This window comes from Clytia hemisphaerica, unplaced genomic scaffold (assembly GCF_902728285.1).
Source record: "Clytia hemisphaerica strain Z4C2 unplaced genomic scaffold, Clytia hemisphaerica genome assembly, whole genome shotgun sequence".
Lineage (NCBI taxonomy): Eukaryota > Metazoa > Cnidaria > Hydrozoa > Leptothecata > Clytiidae > Clytia > Clytia hemisphaerica.
The window spans coordinates 1100246-1127187 of NW_027104615.1; the positions used below are offsets into that span (position 1 = coordinate 1100246).

The 26942-nt window shown below is 35.7% G+C and overlaps 1 protein-coding gene across 1 annotated transcript in view; it reads right to left on the reverse strand.

Moving 5' to 3' along the window:
• The window catches only part of LOC136824624 (TBC1 domain family member 31-like), a 35260-nt gene extending 8318 nt beyond the window's left edge, over positions 1-26942 (reverse strand). The window contains exons 1-19 of the mRNA XM_067080614.1: positions 26761-26942; positions 13913-14062; positions 12333-12448; positions 11910-12088; positions 11407-11585; positions 10446-10575; positions 10084-10173; positions 9751-9858; positions 9141-9320; positions 8827-8903; positions 7774-7920; positions 7156-7289; positions 6504-6637; positions 5976-6155; positions 5469-5648; positions 5232-5284; positions 4721-4873; positions 3451-3586; positions 2954-3046 (exon numbers count right to left, since the gene is read on the reverse strand). Of these exons, the coding sequence (XP_066936715.1) occupies positions 2954-3046; positions 3451-3586; positions 4721-4873; positions 5232-5284; positions 5469-5648; positions 5976-6155; positions 6504-6637; positions 7156-7289; positions 7774-7920; positions 8827-8903; positions 9141-9320; positions 9751-9858; positions 10084-10173; positions 10446-10575; positions 11407-11585; positions 11910-12088; positions 12333-12448; positions 13913-14062; positions 26761-26846 (2505 nt within the window). The 5' untranslated portion in view covers positions 26847-26942. The remainder of the gene's footprint in view (positions 1-2953; positions 3047-3450; positions 3587-4720; positions 4874-5231; positions 5285-5468; positions 5649-5975; positions 6156-6503; positions 6638-7155; positions 7290-7773; positions 7921-8826; positions 8904-9140; positions 9321-9750; positions 9859-10083; positions 10174-10445; positions 10576-11406; positions 11586-11909; positions 12089-12332; positions 12449-13912; positions 14063-26760) is intronic.

Consider the following 26942-nt stretch of genomic DNA (forward strand, 5'->3'; position numbering starts at 1 on the left):
AACTATCTGCCAGCAAGGCTTACAGAGCCAGTTAACATAAGAACAAGAAATCCTATTTATCCTCTTAATATACGAACTGAGCGTTTTCGTAATACATTTTTTCCTTACTGCATATCACAGTGGAATGTTCTGGGCGCGAATATAAGAGATCTACCTTCTGTTAAGACCTTTAAGAATGCAATTTTAAAATTTTTGAGACCCAAACAATCTCGTGTTTTTGATGTTTCTGACAATCAAGGTGTAGTCTTTCTAAATCGACTGCGGGTAGGGTTCACTCATCTGAACGAGCACAAATTTAGGCATGGTTTTCGTGATACTTTAGACCCTTTTTGTGGTTGTCGAACTAACTCAGTTGAAAATACTCAGCACTTTTTTCTGCACTGCTCTATATATTCCCATGCAAGGCAATCTCTATCCGACAAACTACAAGACTTAGGTATTATTTTCCTCCCACTAAACCCTTCTTATTTTTGTCGATTTTTATTATACGGTGATGAAAGCTTGACTTTAATTTTAAACCAAACTATAATTCTTTCTGTCGTTGAATATATCCACGAATCTGGAAGGTTCAGTGGTGCGTTATTTTAGTCTACTACAACCATAGCTCTCTCCACGTCACACCTTGTTTTACTTTTTCCTTTCTTCATAGCCTTACCTCTGGCGATATAACTTAAGTTTCTAGCGGAGGGAGGGACTATATTAATGTTTAATAGTATTTTATATTATATGTTCGTAATGTACCCTGTGTCCCTGTGTTTATGTTTCAATAAAGAAAAAAAAAAAAAAGAAATGGTAAAAAACTTGTAATTGTTTCGGTATCCACAAGTTAGCTTCCACAAAACATTTCAAACCATCGATATGACAAGTAGAATTATTAGGGTACCATTTAAGAAAACCCTCACCACTTGTGTTTATAATTTGGACGAACAAATCGGAGCGGATAAAACTAGAGCCCGAGGGTTGGCTGAATACACCAAGGCCGAATCGAACAAAAACATCAACTTCATTCCTAGAACTTTGTTTTTTATAAAACCACTGATAATCATTGTGAATGATTTCTATGCAGGATAAACCGACTTGTGTTCTCATAGTTTCAACAAAAAGAAACGTTTGATCATCTGAAAGCATCGAGCAACTACTTTTCATATTTTGACGAAACAGAGTTTTGATCCCTTCAACAGAGCACAAATCTGGTTTTGTTCCCCCATCTTGTTGGCATCAAAGTTGACCAAGTGGCTATGGTCCTCTGAAATGCAAACATATACAATTGGGAATGTATGCAGTACTTCAAAAAGATGTTTGAACGAATATCTTGCACGTATCAACTCGTCGTGGTTAAAATAAAATTCACTATTAGAAGGGGGTTCCTCGTCAATATAACCATATTCGTCATCATAAACATCCTTGGGGTCAAACCTTTCTCTTTGATATATCAAACAGTCTTTACAACTATGTTTATGTTGATTTAACTCATCTTCTAATAACTGTCGATAAAATACCCCAAGCTGTGGATATCCCTTTATAGGAGTCACCAGGCATTGCAGATGGGCCAGCGGTTCACCGGTAGCAGGTTCGTTGACCACAATCGTTTTGTCATCAGGTAATCCAAACAAAGATCTTGCATGCTTTTGAAAAACGATTTGGTTTGGAATTGGAATTCCAGTGATTTTGAAGACCTCCAATTTGATCTCACTGACCATTATGCTTTCTCTTGAATGGAAAGAAATGTTTTGATCGCCAATTTTCACATTAAAATTAATCAAGCGCGGTTCCATCTCTATCTCCATCTTAAATTCAAGGAGCGATGGGGAAGGGATCACAGGCGTCAGCGTTTCAAACCAGAAATTCACAGGTTGAATTCCACGCTCCTTCCAAAGTTCCGTTCAGTTCATAGATAGCCAGCCGAAAAACAATCGAAAGACTGTCTGGCTATCACATAAAATATTGACTCTATCTATCTACTTGAATTTCTGACAAGTGAAACACAAAAAACAGAAAGCATTTCTCTTTAATGAATACTGATTAAAAAGATGCTGCTCATTAATTAAGTCAACCTAAAAATAATTATATGGCTTTTTTTAATCATAGCAAAGACGTCATAAAACACTGCTTTTACATTTCCTACTTTCAGGTTTGTTTGCCTGCCTCGATTAAATAATGTAGAAGGGAAAATGCATAACGCACAAAATCAATGAAAGGAGAGGGGAAGGGGAGTAGTGAAAATAGAAAGTTCGGGTTGCAAAAATCAGCTATATTGATTTTTGGTTGGCATTGATATCAATAATGTTTTTGTGTAAAAAAAACAAAGAAATATTCGGAAAAAGTCTAATGGAAACAAAAAAGGCGATTTCCGGCATTTTCGGTTGGAAAAATTTTTCTCAAAAATCCAAATCGGCCACATTTTGGGCATTACTGCTACGCATCTTTGTGCAAAGAATCGGGAAAAACTACTGATGAAATCTCGAGAAAATGCCCAAAATACCGATTTTTCGGTCATGTTTGGCAGGAAAATCTTTTTCTTTCAAAAATCAGGCTCCGTCACATTTGCATCAGTGTGCAAAATTTTATGAAAAAAAAAATAAAGTACAGCTCGAGAAATTCAACCGTTTTTTCCGGCTTCAAAATCAGTTTTATTGACAGTGGGCATTGTTATCAAAAATGTTTTTGTGTGAAAAAACAAAGAAATATTACGAAAAAGTCCAATGAAAATCTGCAAAAGCGGCAATCTCCTTCCGGAAAAACCCTGACTGGGCCATGTTTTCGACATTGCTAATACGCATCTTTGTGCAACAAATCAGAAAAAACTAATGATGAAATCTCGAGAAATGCCAAAAAGCCGGTTTTCCGTCATAATCATGAGAAAAGTTGGTAACAGACGAACGACCGGACATCGGTTAATTTAAAGGACCTCTGAGGAAGGCCCAAAAAAAGTTTTTAAGTTTCGTGAACAAACCTCTTCCAGTTGGAGTTTCTGTGCTTTGATTTGCATGGCTTTTATCTCAGCATCGGTCAAAGCGTCTTTCATTTCTACTTCTCGCTGTTCAAACTGAAATGAAGAAAGTTGTAAAAAAAGTATTGTATTTGATTATTATACATCAACTCATAGGCTAATGTAAATTAATTGTCCAAAAAACGTTAAAAATCGTTAAAGTATTGATAGTAGGGACAATTCCAACAAAAAAAGGATTTTCTCCACTTTATCTTAAAGCTGGAATCATCGATTTACGTCAAACCTGCATTATTTCTGGGGACCGCCAGCAATCTGACGCCTATTAATGTACATTGCAGGATTGACAAAAGAGTATCAACCCTTTGTGCGCGCTGTTTTCTTTGGAAGAGTTGAATTTTTTCTAAATTTTATTTTGAAACTCATACTATTTCATACTACTTTATAGTCTTTCTAAAGGCATTCGGTTTATGCCCTTTTAAATCAAATGGGCAAAAACATACTTTTCTTTTCATTTCATCATCCAGGCGTTGTAATTGCATTTGTTTTTGTTGTCGTTGATGGTGGAAGAATTTCCTTCGCACCTCGTCGTGCATCTCAAGCTCTTGCATTGCTATGTCACGTCGCAGTGATTGTAATCTAGTAAGTGTGAGAAGTAATATTAGCGAGGTTAAGCACGGGTTTATTTTGACCGTAAAGTGCGATACCGTAGGCCTGTACATAACTTGCCAAAGCAAACCATGCAATTGAAATCTTATGTACAGGCCTACAATATCACATTGAACGGTTTAAATAAACACTTGCTTAACCTCACTATTATTCATGATTTTCATGACGTAATGTTTTATATGGAAGAACCTGATAAAGACCGGTTGATAGCCACTAATTTTGAATCTAAACAATAAAACTAGTGACAAACGCTAAGGCTATTTTGGGTGCTTCTGTACAAAACATTACCTCATGAATATCATGAATGTTGTTTTTGGACCCATTGGATTACATAACACTGCAATATAGTATAACGACCTTTCCAACCAATCGCAGAAAGCGAACTTAAAGACCAAAGGCCGAGGGAGTGAATTGTGTCACTTCGTAGGGCACGCCTTAGACCAGGGCAAATTTTTTATATTATACTCCTAATAGGGTGTAGAACTGGCAAAAAAATTTTACCCTTAGAATCTCCTGCAGTTTTCGAGTAAATCGATTTTTAGTTAATCGATAGTATATCAAGGGTCCCCCTTTACTAATGTTTTTTTCGAAGTTTGAAAATCAAATATTTGATGCTACAATCAGATACAGCGCGAAAAGAACGTAAAGAAAATGGGGGTCATTTGATAAGTTTCGACCACCTGGTGTTGAGAAATGGCATTTTCAAGGCAAAATGTCCAAGTTTTGTGCGTTTTCCAATGACGTCAGCATAGGAAAGCATTTTTAGAAAAATCATCCTCACAGCTGATTTTCGGTGTCTAGACCTCGAGATAATTCCTTTTTGAGGTGGGTAAATATGCTGAAAAACTGCTGACTAAGCAAGAAATATCTCGAGATCTAGACATCAAAAGTCAACAAAAGAAAAAAGAAAGTGATGAGCCGAGCCCAATTCAGCCTAATTTCGAAAAGCTAATTATGTTCACGATTTAAATGAAAGCTTAAGCAAGATAAGGCAAAATGACGCAAAAATGCAACAACTCCGACTTTCAAGAATCTGTAAAATTGCTTCACAACTCTTAAGTCTGTCATATTAGGAGTCTATATTCAATTGCAGATCAGTATTACTTTTTCCGTTGGCTAGCTAGACGTTTTTCTTCATTGGCGATAATTTGTCTCCGTTCATTTTCCGCGTTGACCACTTGTTCTTGTTCTCTGTAGTAAGCTAATTCTTCTTTTTGTGTTAACTCCTTCTGGCGTTTCATATCCAGTGCTAATTGCCTGAAACGCACATAATCATTTCCCGGTCATTTCAAACAGACAACAGATTCACGCTTATTCGAACTTCTATTTTTCGAATCTTTCTATAATTCGAACTTGTTCCCAGTACCCGTCAAGGATAGAAATCCTCTTAATATTCTTTCTATAATTCGAATTTTCCCCGTTCGAAGTCGAATTAGCGAGAGTCGACTGTACTCTCTTCAGACTTCTGTGTCAGAATGCTTGACACCAATCCGAAAACCATAAAGAAGTACATTTTATGTTTGATTAAATGCTTAACGAGTCTGTTGTCTATGCTTATGACCGTTATGTTAAAAGTCATGTCTTTTAGTAAGTGGGACGATATACAAACTCTTACTTTTGTCTGAGGTATTCAAGCTCTTCTTCGCGTATTCTTTCACGTTCTTCCACCTGTCAAAAAGAAGCCACTAATAAGATTCCATTCTCCATTTGTCTCTCAAAGACGGAATCATCGATTTACGTCAAACCTGCATTATTTCTGGGAACCGCCAGAATTCTGACGCCTATTATTGTACAAGGTAGAATTGACTAAAGAGTATTAACAAATAAAATAAAATAAATAAAAGACTCTTACCAAATAATTTACAACAAATTTGGGATAAAAATCGAAGATCGGATATTGGCCCTCCGGTAGCGGCACTCTGTCGTCCAGCGACTTTTTGGGGTCAAGGTCTGGCGGTGTTGAGGAAGATAATCTATATGTTTCTTTTATCACCATGGCAATATCCACTGGGTTTTGGTGATGAAAAAAGACCTGGAAAGCAATAAGCAATTATCACAAATAGCCAGTACATGAGTCTATGAAGGCAAAACTATTGTCCATTTGTAATGTAAAACGTGATACGCCAGGATACGCGCAATAAATAAAATCTTCTACAAACTTTGGTAAAAAGTAAAACTCAGGGTACTAGGTTTGGAATTCTTGGAACTTTTATAGAGATCGAATTGCCTTTTTATGGCTTTTTTACCCCTTTGAATGACTTTCGTGGCTGTGAAAAAGGGACCCATATTGGCTTACTTAGGAATGCAGTATTTAAATTTTCTGAGATGTTTTCTTTTGAGAAAAGATAATTCAATGTACCTTAATATTTTCTTTCGTCTGAGTGCAAAGTAATGCTTTCCGAGAGTGAATGAGATAGGCGACCAAAAAATAAAGCATGAACGATGGATGACTGGAGAAGACATTGTCCCACACTATCAGCCAATCATCACGCGTCAACACTTCCGAATACAACGTTTGTAACATCGGCCATGCGTATAACTAAAAATAATCGAATTTCATATCATTTGGATTGTCATTTCGTATCCGAAAAACTTCCTTCATGACTAACGTAATTTCCACCATAATGGAAACAAACATCCGATTTGCGTAAAAGATTTCCTCTAAAAATTCCAATGTTTTGCGTCCGTAATGGTGTTTTTTTTTAAATGCGTAACATTGGCAAATCATGAAAGACCTCTATAGAAAAAAGTGTGACACTTAGGGGGTGTCTATTCTAATACCCCTTTAAAATGACCCCTCCTTTTCATTCGAATTCCACAGAAAGAAAACGCTTTCGAGTACTGTCTTTTTACCAAGACGGGATGAGTCGATGGTATATTTATGTACCTGTGTTGAGATATCGAGGTCAATGAAATGCTTGAGGAGAACTGGATCATGGTGCGATAACAACGTTTCAACCATTGCTAAGATGCTGAGCGGAGGATTAGGGAAATATTCGAACCATCTTTGACACCAATTCACTGTGCAAGATAAAGCATACGAGAATGAAACGTGGTATCAATTTTTTGTTTAATCAAAACAAGTAAGTCACCACTGATAGTCCAGTTAGGAAATATATATCCCTGGACCAAACTATATCCGCCATCTTTGATCGAAGTTTCTTTGAAAGTTGGTACTCACAAAGAAGCCATTGTAGTGTTTGAAACTTTGCCTACAAACGGCGCTACATCATTATTGTACAAACGAAACGAGATATAGCGCTCTCTCCACGGGTACCAATTTCAAAAATACTCCCATCATAATATTTTGCTTGACCGGGATTGATTAACTTGGTCCAGGGATATATAAAGGTCAATGGAAATAATCTTTAAAGTTTCGATGTACAACCATTCACCATGAAGTAAAGAGGAACTGCTTCAGTACTAACATAAGTAAGGTAAAAGTACTCGAAATTTCCTTAACTCGAACAAATTTGCATCACCAAACGTGTTATGGAGACTTTACTGTAGTAGTAAGGACAGCAACAAGAACAGCTTACTGAGAATAGTGACGACAAATTCGAAGCACACCAATTGATTGTTCGGAAACATTTTGACAAAAGGGAAGACCAACATCGGTAAATATTCTGTTTCTCCAAAGATCGGTGACCAATGTGCCAGAGCTGATAAAACCCTATTGTTAGCGGAAATAAAACGAAGAATCTAAACTGTTGACCCTGCTAGTCTAGAACCTTTATGTAAAATTCAGTTGACATGCCATGTTAAAGAGCGCTAAAGCTCTAAAGGAGCGGGTCAATTTCCCATCAATGAAAAAGCCGTGCGCGTAAACTTAAATTATTTTGGTTTGACCCGACAATCCCCGAAAACAAGGGCTGGGGTTCAGGCCTCCAACTGCACAATCCTTAACGCGGTTTCGCGAAATCCCATAATCTAACCTTTTAGATACTGAAAATTTTCCAGACCTTCAAAGCTTTAGCGTTTCGGATGAGAATTTCTACACTGAATGCCATATAATCTACCGATAGAAGCTTCATATTAAGGAATCTTTAGAAGGTCGTCCCGAAGAAGGATCTCTTCGATAATCTTGAAAGGATTTTCCCTTATTATGTTATTCTAAGACAAATACGTATAAAAATCAAAAATTTTTAAACACTTACCTCTGGAGTACGCGCAATAACTTTTGACTTTTAATGGGATATCTTTCATGTATTGCAATGTATGCGTTGTGTATTCCTTTGTCTACAAGTGCACTGAACGACGTGTGGTTCTCAGGTATGGCCAATAGATTCTTCCAGATCAATTGGCTGCAAAATAATTCAATGTACTGCTGAGATAAACTATCATCCTAACTAGTTGATATCGGGAAAAGAAAGATGGTGTAATGTTGGTGACTCAAATGGTCTTTCCATCATTATCATTCTTCATTTCCGGTTTGCGAGTTTATGTATCATAGTTCGAACCCTTTCTTAAGGGGGGGGATGACACCTTCCAAAAAAGTGAAGAAGGGGGGGGGATCAGAAATTTTCACTAAAAAGGGGGGGTAGCAAGGAGGGGGGATCGTTTAAGAAGGGGGGGCTTAAATATTTTGTAGATTATTTTCCAGCACTGTTATGAAATTTGGTCTGCATGAAAGGAAGTTCTTTATTTTCACTAAAAAGTGGTATTATATTTGCCAGACTTAATTTTTCTTTACTGTTTCCCTTCCCTTTTTACCATAAAAAAATTAGCCCGAAATCCTTGGGGATAGGTATTTTTAAAGTTTGGGGGGATGCCAAGAAGGGGGGATCATTTAAGAAGGGGGGGATCAGACCCCTTTCCGCACTATGTGTATTTGCAGTTTTGAGGACGGTAAAGTGACTGAAGCAATGTGGAATTTTTCAACTACAAAATCGAGGATGGTAAAAGTACTGATTTATCATCTTCCTCAGTCAATCAGGATCTAGTCAAATCAGAAGCTAACAGTCTCTGTCGCAGAAAAATGCACATACATAAACTCGGTATTGCCTTGTGTCTGTATGTATTTTGACCACCAAAACATCTAAATTCCAGCACTCATGCTGAGGGGGTAACGAATCCCTCTATGGAGAAAAAACAGTACACTGGGTGTGTTTTTATCTCTTTTATATAGTATTGCACACAAAGTACAAAGCCTTTAAATGCATTTAAATTCAATCTTTTATGCAGCGCTTAGAACTACAATAATAATTTACCGATATTTGGAAGGATATTCGCCAAAGCCTTGTAAGATGGTTTTCAATCTCTTGATACTTATACCACCGACATTTAGCTGAAAAGAAAAGACTAACAATTTGACAATATGCAATTTCGGTCGGCAGCTTACAAAAACTTATCTTTACAAGCTGAAGGAGATTAAAGATCGAATGAGAGTTTAACGTTAGAAAGTTTCTTGAAAAGGTATCTAACATCATTCCGCAAAACTTTCTTTGATGTCCTAGCAGGTCCTAGAAAAAAGTTCGAGACGGGAGAAGATATGAAAATAAACATTACGATCTCAGAAACTTACCCTAGATTGTGGACTTGCATCTTGAGTTTTACGGTAAGATATTGTTGAACGTGGTGGTTGATTTTCCTTGGTAACGGATTCTGTTTCTTTCTCTTTAGTGTGTTTATTGTTATTCATTGAAGGAATTGTATTGGATGATGAGGTTTGTGATGCGATCTTCTTTACAGTGAACTTATGGGTCTGTTAATAAAATAATACCCAATAATTGGACAATCAAAAAGACTCGAAACACTCCAAACAGTGGACAGTTTTCTTCCCGATTCTAAGATTACATGAGTACCTGATCCTTCTCTCCTCATTCTTCAGTAATCGTCGGGAAGAATCAAACACCAATGAAGACTTAAATACGGCTTTAGAGGAACATCCTCAGAGACTGTAACCACAAACTTACTAATAAGCATCGAACCTATACACATTTTAATCAGTGTTGCCAATTATAAAACTGCTCTGGCTAGTCGAGCCTTGCTAAAGCACCCTGAAAAATACAGCTGGTCGCGTTCATAGCCCTTTAAAAATCTGGGAAGAGATTTCTGAATTAATACAGTAGTAGTCGTCCTTTCTTTAGGGAGCTGAGGTTGAGCTGAATAGAAATAGGTATGACAGAAGATACCTGCTTGTCTTTGATGACGGTTGGTAGATGATGAAGTGCTATTTCACCGTTATCCATAATCAATCCAATGTATTGGCTATTCATGCTCAACAGAAACGAATGGATACGCTGTGGAAAGATAAAGAGGATTCTTTTATTGACTCAATCAATTGAATGAGCTTTGTTGAAAAGTACTGGATACATCTGCTGAGCAAGTTTATCAAAGTTTATTTTCTATTAACAGTCAAAAAACTATCGAATTATCAATGAAGAATCATCGCAAGTCAAAACATTGCTGTATTGAAATCAACATATTCAGGCCAACTGTGGTACCTCATAGGTTACAGTACTGACCTTTGAAGTGCTACCAAGCTCAGCTTTCAGGCTACAATTATTTGTGTCGATAAATCGAATAACACCGTCTTGTGCCAAAACACCCAGTAACTGTAAAATTAAAAGATACAAAAAAAATAAGTTAAAAAATACCACCAAGAGGAAAGCTAAGACATTGCACCAGTGAGGTCGTGTGAGATCGATTTTTGGGGTCCTTCACCGATAGTCGAGTCAAGGTTGGCTTCTTTTTCTTAGTTCGGGAATATAGGCACATTGAATTCAAAAAAAATTGAAAATTTGAAGTTTCAGATTGATGGCATTTAATGAGATAAAGAAGTCATAACAAGATTCTTTTCAATGAGAACAATGTGAAACAAAGGTACCTGGTGTTGATTCAACGCCATGACATTGGTTACAAACTGAATGTCTTTCACACTTTTCACTTTATCTGGTAGTTCAATCACTTGTATCAGCTGACGATTGTCCATGTTCCATAGGTATAAGAAACGACTCCTAAAATAAGTGTTGGAAAGAATTAGTATATGTAATCACATGATAACGAGTGCAATTCGAGAATAATTGCACGAGTGATTTTTTGTTATTAATTTTCCGAGTCCGAAAGGACGAGGAAAATTTGAAACAAAAAAATCACGAGTGCAATTCTCGAATTGTACGAGTTATTATGTGATTACGAGCTAATCGCACAATGGCTCTCACTACTTTTTCCCCGTCAGGAAAGTAAATTACACTGAACGTTTTATATTTTTCTCTTCTCTCTATGTTTTTTTATTTTTGTTTATAAATTTTCGGGAAATTTTCTTTCTCAAAAAATGAATTACGAATGCAATTAAAACGTTCGATAAAAAAATGTAAGAAAAAACATTAAAATCAATTTTGTAAACATTGGCGCCTCATCGAAGAGTGTGATTAACGATTAATTGCTCTCTACAGAATGCAATTAACGATTAATTGCTCTCTTTGAAGAAGCGCCAAAGAAGAGAAAATAACTCATCGTGCGATTAACATTTTAAAGCCAGAGCATGATGCTATAATTACTCGATTGGAAAATAAATTCAGTTTAGTATTGACTTTATTAACCAGTTCAGGCGCAAGAAACGATTTTATGGTGATTTTGAACTCTTTTACATTTTTATTCATAGAAAATACGAATCAAGAATGGCTTTTTTATCCAAGAAAATTTTACCCTGAAGATCTTTTGAACAAAATGGGAATCCCTCAAAATGTAATATCTGCTTATGTAAAATCGCAATAGAAAAGAAATATAAATCGCAATCGCAATAGAAAAATTGTATAAATGAAGAAATGATTCGTTGTTATAGCTACCTTCCACCACCGACAAGGACACGACAATCATTAGTAGCAGTTAAACATTTGAAAGCAGGTTTTCTTTCAGGTGGTACCGTCAGCTGATAAACACACTTCATACTCTCACAGTCCCACACAAATATGCTGTCGTCTTGGAAACAACTCACTATGTGATTGCTGTTCGGTAAAAAGAAGACCTGGAAAAGAATCCAAATTCAATGTTATTTTCTTTGTCTGACGGTACTATAAAAGGATAAGTTTGCGACTTATTGTTATAGAGTTTACAATATAAAAAATACAGATTCTCAAAAGAAATTAAGAAGTTAATTTTTCATACTGACAGTTTCACACTGTCTTGGGCGAGAGCTCTCAGTGAAATATTTCTCTAAAATTTAAAAAGTCTGAAGTAAAAAAAATACACAAGGTTTTTTCATTTTCATACTGAGCATTTTTATCACTTTTTGATAGAACCTAAAAGTTCAAGTGACAGAAATGAAAATTAACCAAACAATTAACAATACCTTTTGTATACCAACTTCTTGAGCACCGTTTAGAGTTCTCTTTTTAGTGAATGTATTCAAATCCCACAAAATGGTGGTATCAAATGAAGACGTTAAAAGGTATCTACCAGAACCATGAATAGAGAGTGAATCTACAGGAGAAGTGTGTCCTTTCAAAATGGAAAGTAAACTTCTTTTCCCTATCAAGAAAAATAGAAAACACTTGATGAACAGGTATATTTTCAGACTGAAAATTCAATCGCAGAGAATTTTTATATTACAATTCAAACTCGAAAACTCAGATCTTAAAGTTAATCGTGACTAAAACTTCATAATGGAAACATCATTGGAAACAAAATTTTCCCAAGAAGTTCTGAGACGAAATGTATTTTCTGAAATGGAGATCAATCTGCCTGAGACAAAAAGTTATAAACACTAAGTTACCTATATCATAGCAGCGAACTTCGTTATTTGAAAGTGCAATGACAATTTCATTTATTCTGTAATTATTCCATATAATCGATGTCAAAGCGATGCCACATGAATATACCAAGTTGTATCTGAAATATGTGGGATTTTAAACAGAAGGGATTAAAAAAGAATTCAATTCAAAGTGTTTTTTTAACTATATAACCAAATTTTGTCTTTTTGTAGATCTACAGCCGAGGTAGTGAATTGTGTCACTTCGTGGGGCACCCCTTAGATCAGGGCAAGTTTTTGATATTATGCCCCTTATAGGGTGTGGAATTGACAAAAAAAATTTGCCCTTCGAATCTCCTACAGTAAGTTTTCGAGTGAATCGATTTTTAGTTAATCGATAGAACTTATCAAGGGTCCCCCTTTACTAATGTTTTTTACGAAGTCAGAAAATCAAATATCTGAGGCTACCAACGGATTCAGCGTGAAAAGTAGATAAAGAAAATGGGGTTATTTGTTAAGTTTCTACCATCTGGTGCCGAGAAATGGCATTTTTAAGGCGAAAATCGACGTTTTTGGCGTTTTCCGATGACGTCAGCATTTTTCTGGGAGCATTTTTATAAAAAATCATTCCCACAGCTGGATAGCCCTGAATTAGTAGTATCCGAAAGTGGTATGGTTTTTTAACTTTCGATGTTCCGATCTTGAGATATTTCATTTTTAAGGTGGGTAAATATGCTAAAAAACTGACTCAGCAAAAAATATCGATAATTTTCAATATTTAAACCAAAATATCTCGGGATCTAGACATCAAAAACTGACAAACCATACCATTAGGTTTTAAATTTTTTTTGTCAATTCTACACCTTATTACAAGCATAATATCAAAAACTTGCCCTGATCTAAGGAGTGCCCTACGAAAGCCATTTTAAGGCCTTTTCTGAGTCTCGGACGCAGGTCTATTTTGACTTTCCTTATCTTCTGGGCATATCTTATTCCAATGTAGAACTCCAACCGACCACAATGATTAGCCAAGGTTCTAAGCTAATAGTATTTATGTATACTATAACATAAATGTATACTATTAGCTTAGTTGCAAACTAACTCGGCAAAAACATGCATGCCTTTACCGAAGAAAAGTCTTATTTCCAAGGCAATAAAAACATTTTTGTTATCAAAGGAATAAATAATAACATCTACGTTATTCCCAAGAGCAAACAAAAATGAAAGACTTTCTCATTTTTCGAAACAAGTTATTTTATCAAAACAATCAGAAACGACAAATTTTCCGGCGTTTGAAAACTTGTACATCACACCTGACACTCTGGCCCTAGCTCTTTCTTTTTTAAGAGTTTTTCATCTCACTGTTGTTTTTCTTACCCTATTCTAATTGCATGGCTTCTATTCCCAACTTATCATACAAATCAAAAAGTAATAACATGAAATCATCATAAAAAAATCAATGAGGAAAAGATTTACAAAATAGAAGTTGACTTAGAAAGAAGACCGAATATTTGTGCATTGTTACAATTTATACTTTCAGACTTCATGCTCCTGAATGAATTAAAATATAATTTTTCCTATAATGCATTAGAAAACATATTCACCTGTTCTTCTGTAAATCCAAAACATGTATATTTCCATGATGATCACTGGTTGCTATTCGATCACCAGAGCTGTCGTAAGCTAGATGCTGGAAACGAATATGACGTGTAGTGAAACCATTGCTTGACACATTCTTGATATTGAGTACCAGCCTATAAAAAAGAGAATATCATTAAACGTTCCTGTCTATGAAATTGCCTTTTCATTTATAGAATATCCCTTTGAATCTGGATTGATTCAGATTGAGCCAGGTCAAGTTGGTGTTGCGGAATTCTTTGAAGCTTTTGTTTCAGTGCAATTCAGACAAAATTGTGAAATCTTTCCCTCTATGATTTTCACGTAGCAAGCTGTTGATTCGCGTCGCAATTAAAGCCACAGTCAAATCAAGGATTTATCAACGCTGGCTGGTTCAAAACCGACTTGGGTCAAAGTTTTTGAAGACTTAAAATTTTTTTTCTCTGTCACTTTGTAGACATTGCACTAAGGTGTTTATAAACCCTCTATGACTTTATAGAAACAAAAGGGAAGCCAGTCTAAATTCAAAAACTTGTTCCCTATTTTTTCAAGGCCAAATTCGTAACCACAAGCGATTTTACTTCAAAGAACACATAATTATATAGACGCATGTCGTCAACGCTTGTTGTCATAACCATTCAGCACGATGAGATGACGATTGTTGAAAGTTTGCTCTACAATTGCTGTCTGATATATTAAATTTGGTTGCCTGGAATCGAACTTTTCCATTGTAAATCTTTGAATGCAAACTCAAAAAGTAGCAATTAAATTTTTTTTTCGATATGAGATTTTAATGAGTGGAAAAGAGAGATGACTTGTAATCGTTGTATGGTAGGTCTTGAGACATTTTTGGTGTTGATCAGGGGGGGGGGGGGGGGTACTAAGTTGTGGTACTGGACCAGTGCCAAAAAGTTGTACTTTCTTGTTTTTTGAAATTCATCTGAGACCACCACCACTTAGTACCCTGGTACTAAGTTGAATTTACCCCTAAAAATAGGTATACCACCCCTTAGTACCCGGTACAATCTTGATATCACCATTAAAAAAATGACACACCACCGTTGAGTACCCTGTACTAAGTTGATTTCCCCACTCAAAATAGGTATACCACCCTTTAATTCTGAGTAATTTACTTTCTGGTCTTTGGTTTTTGGTACTTTCTGGTACACCTCCTTTAAATTTTCTTAAAAACTTTACAACTCACTGTACTTAAAAACATACCACGCCACTCTGTACCACCCTTAATATCTCAGTAAAAATCCAAGTCAAGCTAGGTCAAGTCAAATATAATTTTCAAGCCAATTTTTTAAATCAAAAGAAAGTTTCAAATAAAAACATATGTATAACAAGCTTGTCAAAGAAATCAAAAGAACTACAATAAACTAGTCTCGAAAAAATGAGAAATAAGAATAGCTACAATCACGGACAAAATATTTTAGACAAAGGGGATTTCCCGGCGAAATTTTAAACACAACAAATGATTTTTAAGCGCGTTAAAAACTACTTTAACATGAGACTTAAGTTAAGACTTAGGACCTTAGGATCTCAGGATTTAAAAGCTCAAATTTGCTCGAATAAGGCTTGGAATATAGCCTAGAAGCCACCGAACCCCTCTAAAATCGAAATATTCAATGAAAGAAAGTGGAAGTGCAAGAATAGCAATTCTTGCCCGAACTTTAAATTCTGAAAGACACCAAAATCTCAATATATTTCGACCATGATTGTAGGAGAACTAAAAAAAGTTTTAAAACCGGCAGGTACAAAATGCATAAAACATAATGCATATTGCATAATGCATAATAGTATTGTGTAATTTACAGAACGATTTTATATTTTCTAAAACTCTCCTTTGCAGAGGCTAAAAACCGCAAAAACCTCTTTAGAAAAGCTTCTTGTAAACATTCCAATCAGAGAGATTTCCCCAGACATAATATTTACTTTTCGAATCCGAACGAAAGAGAAAATATTCGAATCATAACAACAAAGGGTTTTCTGCATAAATAATAAGAAGATGCAACAGATCAGAAAGATTTCCCTCTTCTTCCTTCTTAAAAGAAACATAAACATTCGAATGTAAAAAGATTCGACGTCTATTTTCTTTGATCTAGCTTCCGGATGAAGCTCTTTAATTTATATTGGCTTATGTAACAAAAAGCATTCAAGGTTAATGCTTTGTTAGAGGGTAAACCCGTTGAAATTTATTCGCAATTGTTCGAAAAAATCTCTGAGAAAACCCAGAAAGATCTTGCTTCAAAATTTACGTTTCCGAGTAAGAAAAGTAATATACGGAGGAGATATCTTCGTGTTTTTTTCTACATTATACTACGTTCTGTAAAATACAACTATGAAAATCAAAATGGCGACAAGCATTTTCAGTGGATCATGGATTTTCTTCATCATCCAAAATTCAAATTTACAGCTTTCTACCCTTTATTTTCTGGTAGAAAATGGTATATTTGTTTTGTTGAAAGTATTATCTTTCAAATTCTCCTTATTATAGCCTCTAAAATTGACATTTTTCAAATATTATGCATTATGCATTATGCAATATGCATTATGCTTTATGCATTTTGTACCTGCCGGTTTTAAAACTGCTCATTCAAAGGTAAAAATGTAACCATCTCAAGAAAATCCCAACAACTTATAAAGTATACTATTGAATTAAAATCACTTCGGGCTTCTGGCCCTCCTGGAAGTTTCAAATTTGATTGAAAAGCTTTCTTAAAGTCATTTTCTTGCATTTTTTTGCATTTTCTTAAAAATCAGATAAGTCAAGAGAAAGTAAAAGAATATTTTTTGTGATTTTGCAGGATTTTGAGTACCAGATATTAGAGTCTGCTAAATGACGTGCCCTACGTGCCCACGTGCCCTCATTTTTTTGACGTGCCTTCGTGCCCTACGTGCCTTCGTGCTTGCGTGCCCAACGTGCCCAACGTGCCTACGTGCTCGCGTGCCCTCCGAAATTTTACGTGCCTGACGTGCCTACGTGCTTACGTGCTTGCGTGCTTAAAGTTTTGACGTGCCCTCAATTTTTGACGTGCCCTCAAGTTTTGACGTGCCCTCGAATTTTGACGTGCCCTCGAATTTTGACGTGCCCTCAAATTTTGACGTGCCCTCAAATTTTGACGTGCCCTCAAATTTTGACGTGCCCTCAAATTTTGACGTGCCCTCAAATTTTGACGTGCCCTCGAATTTTGACGTGCCCTCGAATTTTGACGTGCCCTCAAATTTTGACGTGCCCTCATTAAAATGAAGATAATGACTTGTAAATTTATCAGAATTAAACGATTTTTGTTTATTTTGAAAGAATGATGGTTATACTTAAAAATGAGCATGTTTTTGCTGGTTTGAGACAAAATAACATATTTGCGTCTAAAGGAACTATTTTAACACCAAAATTAGATAAAAATTGCATATAACTCACTCTAGCTTCTTGGATATTGAAAATAAGTTATTAAAAAACGGGGTATAGGAAACTTTCTACACCTAATGCCGTTCAGAAAATGCAAATACATCTGTGACTATAGAGGCTGGGTAAAAGATATAGCATCTTGATGGTCAACCAGAATCAGCATTGACAAAACCGAAAATTCTAAATATGAGAAAAAGCAAAAAATCTTGAAATTCTATTCCTATCAGCTTGAGTTAATAGTTTATTAACAAAAAATTAACATTATATATAAAATTTTTCGCTGAATCAGCAAAAACGGCAAATTCTGTCATTTTTTTGCAAAATATTGGAGGAAAATATCTTTAAAGCTTAATATTTTGAGTTTCAGTTAAGCTTTTTTTCTAAAATTTTCACAGCTTATTCCATACATGAATGGAACTATTTTCAATTTAAAAAGAGATTTGTTTTCAAAAACTTGATTAAGACGTTGTTAAATCAAAATTGTCATTTTGAAAATTTCTAAATTTTCAGTTTTGACTTTGCAATATCGAAAATCTTGAAATATTTCATAAAAATCATAAATTTTACATCCATTGGGTCGTAAATTTAAGGAAAAACACAAATATGTTTGTGTAAAATCTCTTTTCCTCTAGATTTGAGAGAAATTTCAAATTTGATCGCCGTTTTGGGGGCCATATACTGTAGGGGATATAGTGTTAATTATAAGAACTTTTTGAAAAAGGAAGGAATTTTTTAAGATTTTAATAGAGGTATGGCATTAGAAATCCCTTCAAATCTTAATCTTAAGCATCACATTGAAATACAACTTGAAATTTTGCACAAAGACAGTCTCATAGTTTTTTATTTCCCTATATAAAAACTTTTTTAATTCGATGCCAATTTATTTGGAAATTTGTATTAAAAATGGTGTTTCCATTTTGGCAAGATCGTATGTTGTCTCCACTTTAAGGAGAACATTTTAAGTAAAACATCATAAAGTCAGTGACGCTGAAAATCTTAAATCCGCTGACCAAAAAGAAAAGTTTGTGTTTCTTTAAACACCAAATTTTCTTATACAAATTGTCTGTGTCTGCACTTTTAATTAAAAAGAAAATAGTAAATCAACGATATTCTTATGTGTAAAAAAGCAACACTCGAAAACGATGGCTTTCGCGAATACTGTATATTCAAGGACAACCTTATTAAAAGCTGTGAAGCGTGTGGTGTACTCAATATGATGATGAGTAAATACGGTGATTTTTGATTTTTACTCTTTTGTGTCGACTTTTTGCGATTTTTGTGTGCAAAATGAGGAACAGTTTAACTTCACAGAAGAATTCATAGGAGACGAAATGTCTTCTGATAATGAATCATCAAGGCTTGTAATTGGAGGGCACGTCGAAATTCGAGGGCACGTCAAAATTCGAGGGCACGTCAAAACTTGAGGGCACGTCAAAATTTGATGGCACGTCAAAATTTGAGGGCACGTCAAAATTTGATGGCACGTCAAAATTCGAGGGCACGTCAAAATTTGAGGGCACGTCAAAATTTGAGAGCACGTCAAAACTTGAGGGCACGTCAAAATTCAAGGACACGTTAAAATTTGAGGGCACGTCAAAACTTGAGGGCACGTCAAAACTTTGGGCACGTAAGCACGTAAGCACGTAGGCACGTCGGGCACGTAAAATTTCGGAGGGCACGCGAGCACGTAGGCACGTAAGGCACGCGAGCACGAAGGCACGTAAGGCACGAAGGCACGTCAAAAAAATGAGGGCCATGGGCACGTAGGGCACGTCATTTAGCAGACTCCAGATATTAACTTGATGCCTCATATTTGGTATTGAGACCACCATTTAGTCCCTTGATACAAAGCTGCAAAAAGTTTTTTTTCAATTAAGACCACCACTTAGTACCATATGTACTAAGTTGTTTTTTATTTACCTTATCAGACCACCACCCGGCACTGGCCCCCACAACTTAGTACCGACTCCCCCTCTGTTCATTACAAATAAACTGAACGTGCATTTTAGTAAACTTGAAAAGACAGAATTTTGTCAAAGGTAAGTGCCAGGCGAGGATTCAATCTCCGATCTCCTGCATGGAAGGCAAAACTTGTAGCCATAAATTAAACCACAAGGCCGCTAAGAGGCAGAGAAGTGAGCCAAGCCCCCTCGAATGCAATATATTTGAATGGAGAGAAAAAATTAGAGGGGAGATTTAACACATTCGTCTGAATAACACTAAAACAAAAGCTTCAAAGAATTGCGCCCACCTGTCTGAGCTAGATCTGGAAATGATCTGATCTACAATCAGTGACAAAATACTTGGCACAAAAGGGAAATTCACCGGGGTGTTTTGAAACCACAATCGATTTGTAAGTGCTCTAAAGTAGGTTGGAAGGGTAGAGTTTCAACTCGGAGTTTTAACATGAGACTTAGGACCTTAGGATCTGAGGATCCAAAAGTTAAAAAATGGTCCAGTAGGGCTTGAAATATAGCCTAGAAACCAATAAATCCCTCCCAGATCGAAATACTTGATAAAATTAAGTTGAAGGCCTGAAATTGACATTCTCGCTCGAACTTCAATTTTCGAAAAATGATAAATTAACCAAAAGTGCCAATATATTATGGCACTGATTGTAGCTCTAAAGGGCAATGCTATAAAAGAAAAGGCAATTTCATAGACAGAAACATATTATTTTATCTTAAAAATAGATTTTTAGAGGATGTAAGACCCACAAGACCTCATGCCCATTTACATGTGCGGAATTATGTCAAGATCCAGTTTAATGTGATAAAAAAGTGTGACACACACCCAATTATATACTTCATTTGAAAAAGTATACCCATAGTGTGCAGAGAGGTCTGAACCCCCCCATTAATATTTCATCCCCCCTATAAAGGTATCCCCCTATTTTTAAAATTTTTTGATCCCGCACCATTTACAGGGGTCCGAGCCCCCAGCCAGGGTTCAGACAGACCTTCGAAAATAAAATTCCCTGAGTTTCCCTGAATTTAATCAATTTTCAATGGTTTTTTCCCTGAGAAATTCCTCATTTTAGCTATTTTTTCCCTATTTTTTCCCTGAGTATCAAGCAAACCATAAAAACTAAGCAGAGTCAAAAGAGATGTATCTTTAAACAAAAGGCACACAAATCAAATGGTAAACCTAAGGTAAAAATTAAAGCTACAAATACTGCATATGAATAAACACTTTAAAACTAAAAAAACTTTTAAATCTGTTTTTTCCATTCATTCTTCAAAAAATAAAATTCCCTGAGTTTCCCTGAGCAGTCTGGGAAAAAAAATTTTTTCCCTGGGTTTCCCTGAGTTTCCCTGATTTTTCTGAAAATTTATCATATTTCCAGGTTTTCCAGGTTTTCCAGGGTCTGTCTGAACCCTGCGCAGCATATAATTTGTACTCCCAGTATTGGGGAAGAATTTTGATGAATGAAATATATTTTTCAGTGTGAATTCGTACCAATAGTCAATGAACTTGACAACACTAGCAAATAAACAGTAAACTAGTTATTTTTTAACCAAAAAGTTACTATCCCCCCCATTTTTATTTGATCCCCCCCTATAAGCTCAAACCCCCCATTTTAACTGGAAAATTGCCCATCCCCCCTATAAAGCCTTCCTTGAAAACTCGGATCCCCCCCCCCTTAAAAAAGGGGGGGTTCATACTATGATACCATTAATGGGCCATTCCATTTTAAATCCATACAGGGGGTGGACGAACATTTCAAGAAGGCATTCCGATAAATATTTCCAGGGGGGGTTTTTTTCATTTTTCAAAGGGGGTTAAAAGTTATTCTAAAATTTCCAGGGGGTAAAAGACTGATTTGAGTTTGTCCACCCTCATCAAAAGGATTTTTCCAACAAGGGCATTTTTGCAAATTTTCCCATTTTCCATGAGGTATCCACACATTTTTGATATTTTTTTTTGGCTTGAAAAGGTTCGTCCACCCCCGTATGGTTTTTTAATGGAACAGCCCAATCAAATGGTAGTATAGACTAAAACTCCTATATCAAGATTATAAGATTTGGAATGCGGGCCAATTTTACTTTCATTTTTAGTGGTTTCATTTTCGATTTTAAAGCCAACATCTTAGCAATGGGGTGCTCACCCATAGTTACAGGGGTTTGTGCAAAAAAAAAACATTTTCCGAATCCCCCATTTTGATTTTTAAAGCAATAAAAATGAAACTTTTCAATGTTTCACTTTTTTGCACCAATTCTTCAAAATAAAAATATTCAAGATTTTTAAGCTCTTCTTTTATTCAATGATTTTTTACTGTGTTTGTTGACAATCTAACTCTCACATAAAATTTCCATTTTTTTCTGAGGATTGAAGATGAGAAATGTCTACACCTTAAGACCACGGATTGAATCAAATAAAAGGGATGTTGAGGGATTCTTTGAAAAAACAATGCTTGCATCAAATTCCTGTTTTTGTTTGAGAACTAAAGAAAAAATTCAACCCTTAGAATCAAAAATTGAAACAAATAAAGTTATAAGACTGCTCGTCGAAACCAAGGCGCTGAAAAGCCATTAGCGCAAAGTCGTTAACCTTATAACTTTAATATATTTTTGCCGATGGAGCAAACTACGGAAGCCACTGAGAAGAAGAAACAGCTTTCGTTTTTATTGCAGATTTCAATATAAACATTGCACGAGGAATACTTCTGTCAATGTGTATTGTATGTCAACTATGTAAGCATTTATTGTTGGAATAGAAAAGAGAAAAGAGGTAAGTCTAGTCTGGCCTAATTGTCAGCTGTCAGGGGGCGTAAAATGAATGTGAGAGCTTATTTTTACCAGACGGTGTCAATTGAACGAAACGAATGCTGAATCAATTGAACGCAATCGAATAATTGCCATTTGATTGTAGAATGCAATCAAATAATTCCCATTTGATTGTCGAACGCAATCAAATACCACCAAGGATTTGCCCTTCCATTGCTTCGATTATGTTCAATTTTAATGTCAGTTAATTGCTCTAACTTGGGACTAGCTGACAAAGCATGGGACGGCAATTTGGCCACCATTTCACCGAACCTCCAAAGTCATTTGATTTGAGTTAAAGAACGGCATATTAAAAAATTCGCAGTGAGTAGCCTTTGAAATCGAAATATGAAAAAAATCTGTAGTGCAACACACGCGAATGTCTAGAACGAAGAAGACCAAATTAGTGGCAAAACAATGGAGTATTTGACGTCACTCACGCAGCAAGTTACACACTCGTTATTTGATAATCCCATCAGACGATATGCGGTTAGGGGGCAGGCATTCTCTAATTCTCCAAGCGGCGTCCGGTCACTTTGAATAAAATCAAAAAAGTTTAAAAGGGCGCACTATCAGTGAAAGTTATTGTGACATGTTATGACAGAAAGTGTGATTGATAAACTTGGTGGAGTTATCAAAACAAATTTGTTGTCAAAGAGATTTAACAGTAAGTGAAAATACAGGCCAGATACAGTCCCATGTTTCGACCAATGGTCCCCAAGCAGTTAGTCACATTAGGAAATCAAGCTTTCAGAAAAAAACAACATCAGTCATCTACAGGATGTATTTGCAACAACAAGGATGAGTTACCTGAATCAAGTTTGCAAGACAATTAATTAAAACTTGAAAGTTTGAAACAAAATAAAAAGTGCAGCAGCCAAAATCAACCAACCAAAATTTGTCATTCAATTCATGAGACAGCAGGGGGGGGGGTCGACATTTATAATACCAACCGATAGCCCAAAAACCTGACTTTTAACCTTTTGAGCTAAGTTAACACCACCACCCCAAAATTGGTATCGATACCAACTTGAAAATCATAATTTTCAGAAAAAGTGGGACCCACCCCCTTATTTTGGTATCGATACCAGCTTGAAAATCATTGGTATCGATACCAACATGACTTTTTGAATTTGACAAAATATCATGGGACCCACCCCCTAATTTAGTACCAATACCAATCTGACAAATTTGAGTTTAAAGCTGTTTAAAGGGGACCCACCCCCTCCCACACAAACAGGGTACTACAGGGCTGCAAATAAATATTTTTAGTCAATTGGACATCATGTCCGACAGAAATGAAATCCTGTCGGTCAAACTCAAAATCCTATCGGTCATTCAGTGTATATATATTTTTTTTTAAAGTTATGGAGAAAGCGAGTAGGAAAAATAAAAGTTACCTTTGAACAGTTTGTTACTGTATATAACAGAGAAATTGATTCGATAAAAGTGATCTTAGAAACACCCTTGGAAGTTACGAAGAAAGCAAGTTGATAAAATTTAACTTAGAAACACCCTGAAAGCTACAAAGGAAGCGAGTTGATAAAAGTTAACTTAGAAACACTTATGAAAGTCATGAAGTAAGCAAGTTGATGAAAATGGTCTTAAAAAAACTCTTGAAAGTTACGAAGAAAGCGAGTCGATAAAAGTTTAACTTTGAAACACTCTTGAAAGTTACGAAGAAAGCGAGTTGATAAAAGTTAACTTTGATGCACCCTTGAAAGTTACAGAGAAAGCAAATTGATAAAAGTGATCTTAAAGAAACAAAGAAGGTTACGAAGAAAGCAAGTTGACAAAAGTAATTTAGAAACACCCTTAAAAGAGTTACAAAGAAAGCGGGTTGATAAAAGTGATCTTAGAAACAAAGAAAGTAACGAAGAAAGCAAGTCGATAAAAGTTAACTTAGAAACACCCTGAAAGCTACAAAGGGAGGGAGTATTAAAAGAATAGGCTAAGTAAGAGACAGGGGTGTAAGAGATTTATTTTCAACTCTCCAGTTAATGGTTTATTCCTTTTTTCATTCGGACATCATGACCGACACAAAAGATTTTCAGTCGGTCAAATAGCTTTTTCAGTCGGACATTGACCGATGACCGACGCTTATTTGCAGCCCTGGTACTAAGAGAAACTTCAAAAAAACTCTATTTATTTTTGAAATACTCTTTCTTCAACACAACACAAAAAATGTCATATGCTAAAATAGAAAATGACTGAAAACTGACAATATAATAAAAACAAACCCAATGAAGCTAGCAAAATCAATATTATCTGAATATAATTGATGTGCAAAAACTAGGAGAAGCTGTTATTAGTACATAATTTTAGAACAGAATAGATTTAATCATTACCAAATGCTAACACAGAAAAAATGTTTTTGCTTCAGGCTTGATCAAAAAATAAAACTTGAAAATATCGAAAAAGTCCAAAATAAACTTAAACTTCAAAGTCATTTATACTTATTACTCATTTACAGTCATTATACTCAAAAGCTAAAACAAATCCAATTGAAACCTGTTTAGACTGATATGTACCCCGGGGTATTTTCTAGCTATAAGGGCAAAAATTAGGAAAGTTTTGCTGTCATTCTGATATGGATACCAACTTTCTGAATCATATTATTTAAAAAAAGGGGTACCCACCCCCTATTTTGGTATCAATACCAACTGAGAATAACTCTTTTTTTCTAAAAAAAGGGGGACCCGCCCCATCAATACCAACTTGACTTTTTAGACTTTTAAAGGAAAAAAAGACACCACCACCCGGCTATGGCTCTGTTATCTGGAGACAGCGCTTCGATTTTTAAATTTCCGGGAAATAACCTATCCGGCAGTGCGCGGATCTAGGTGGATTCCATCTCCCCCGTAGATCTTTTTCTGCGAAGTTGATCTTCAAATTAGTTCTCAAGGTTGGCTGGGCTCAAACTTGTTCATCTATGGCTCAAATTTTAGGCAATTTCTCATAGTTTTTGAGAATATTAATTTCATTAAAAAGCGCCGGGTTATTCCTTCATGAAAATCCCTTTCGAAGTTTTGCGACGCATTTTTTTGCTTGAGAGTCAGGTAAACGATGTAGCGCTTTCGCAGCATTAATCTTTGATACGCATTTCGGCGGGACGCTAGTGTGACTAAACTGCCCAAGTTAGAGCAGTTGACGGTACTAACACGCTCCCTCTTCTGATTTTTCCAATGGCGTATTGGCGACCGGCCACAGGCTGACTAATTGCACTCAATCTTATCGAACATTATCGAATCTCACTTATATGACCGTAATTCAGCGAACGCAATCAAACACAATCAAATATTACCCCGGTATTGGCCATTCGATTGAGATTCGATGATTGAGATTTGATCAGTAAGGACCTCATTTCACTTTATCAATATTACGCAAACGACAGTGTGCGCTAAATTATTTTGGTTTCGCTTTTGATTTCGAGCAAAGGTCTTAGCAACAGGGCGCACGTACATAGCAACGGGGCTGGGTAGAAAAATCTAAACATAGAATTCAAAAAAAATACCGATAGTCGTATAGAGCACTAAAAAATACCCCCTTTCTATGTTTAGTTTGTTCTACCTTGAATTATAACTGAAAATATCTTCAAAAAACCTTCGTCCGCTATCAGCCCGCGCGGTAATCTTTGCCCGCTTTAATTCTTAGATAATGAATAAGAGAGGTGCGCTTAGCTAAGCCGTGCTCGCGGGCCAATTCTTAGATAATGAATAAGAGAGGTGCGCTTAGCTTAGCCGTGCTCACGGGCCATAAATTTATGTTTACTTATCTTGTATATTTTAGTGGTATTTATCCAATGAAAAGGATGTTGACAAAATATGCACGGTGCTGACAAAATATGCACGGCATTGATTATGACATCATTAAATATGTCAATGTCGATTCAACGCCCGTTAAAGAAAATAATTCGTAGATAGTTCTTTTTATCTTGAAATTTAGAAATACGAACAAAAAAAGAATCAAATTTAATATTTGTTTCCAATCTAGATTATATTAGCGTTAGGATACGGTAAATTTTAACGAAAAATATTCTGCGATGGCGGGCGATACGCCCAATCGCGCCCACGGGAAAGTTCCAATTTTTAATTATCTGGAAATCGGGGAAACCGGTTCACCACATGGATAAAAAACATACGGAATGAAACCTGACAGAAGGTTTTCAACCAGATTTATTCAGATAAAGCTATTAGAGGTTCATTACTTGTGGATTTTAAAACCTACATAAGCAAAAACGAAAGTTGTTGGGAAGGAAAGAGTAAACGCAAGACAGAAGGTTTGATTGTGTTGATCAGGTATGTTTTTATTCTATCCGAACTAATGTTAAAAAAGACCAAAGAGGTCCTGACTGGATTTGATTGTGTTTAACAATTGAATCGCAATTATTCTATCACCTTCAATTATACACTCAATTGGTTCGATCATGATTTTCGTTCGAACTTAACTTGTTCAATTGACACCGTTCTGATTTTTATCAAAAACAAAACACACGATATTCCCAAGCTGATTATAAGATTGTGAGAAAACTAAAAATATTATAAATCTGAATTTTGCACCATCAGAAAGAAGAAAGGCTAACTTGAATTTTGAGCTTTAACATGTTCAAAAGTTATGCAGAAAATTTGAAAAATTGTCACAAGAAAATTATTCTTACCCATCCTCAACTTCTGGAGTAACTTTTCTAGTCCAGAGTTGACCAGATTGTTTACATCCAATATCGAGGGTTATATGAATGACCATGACTTTAACTTGAACTTTTTATGCTGTTCCGGATGTTGCTTGCAAATCGTTCTTATTTTTTATGATTTTTATCTGATTGTACAGTCGGATTCATCT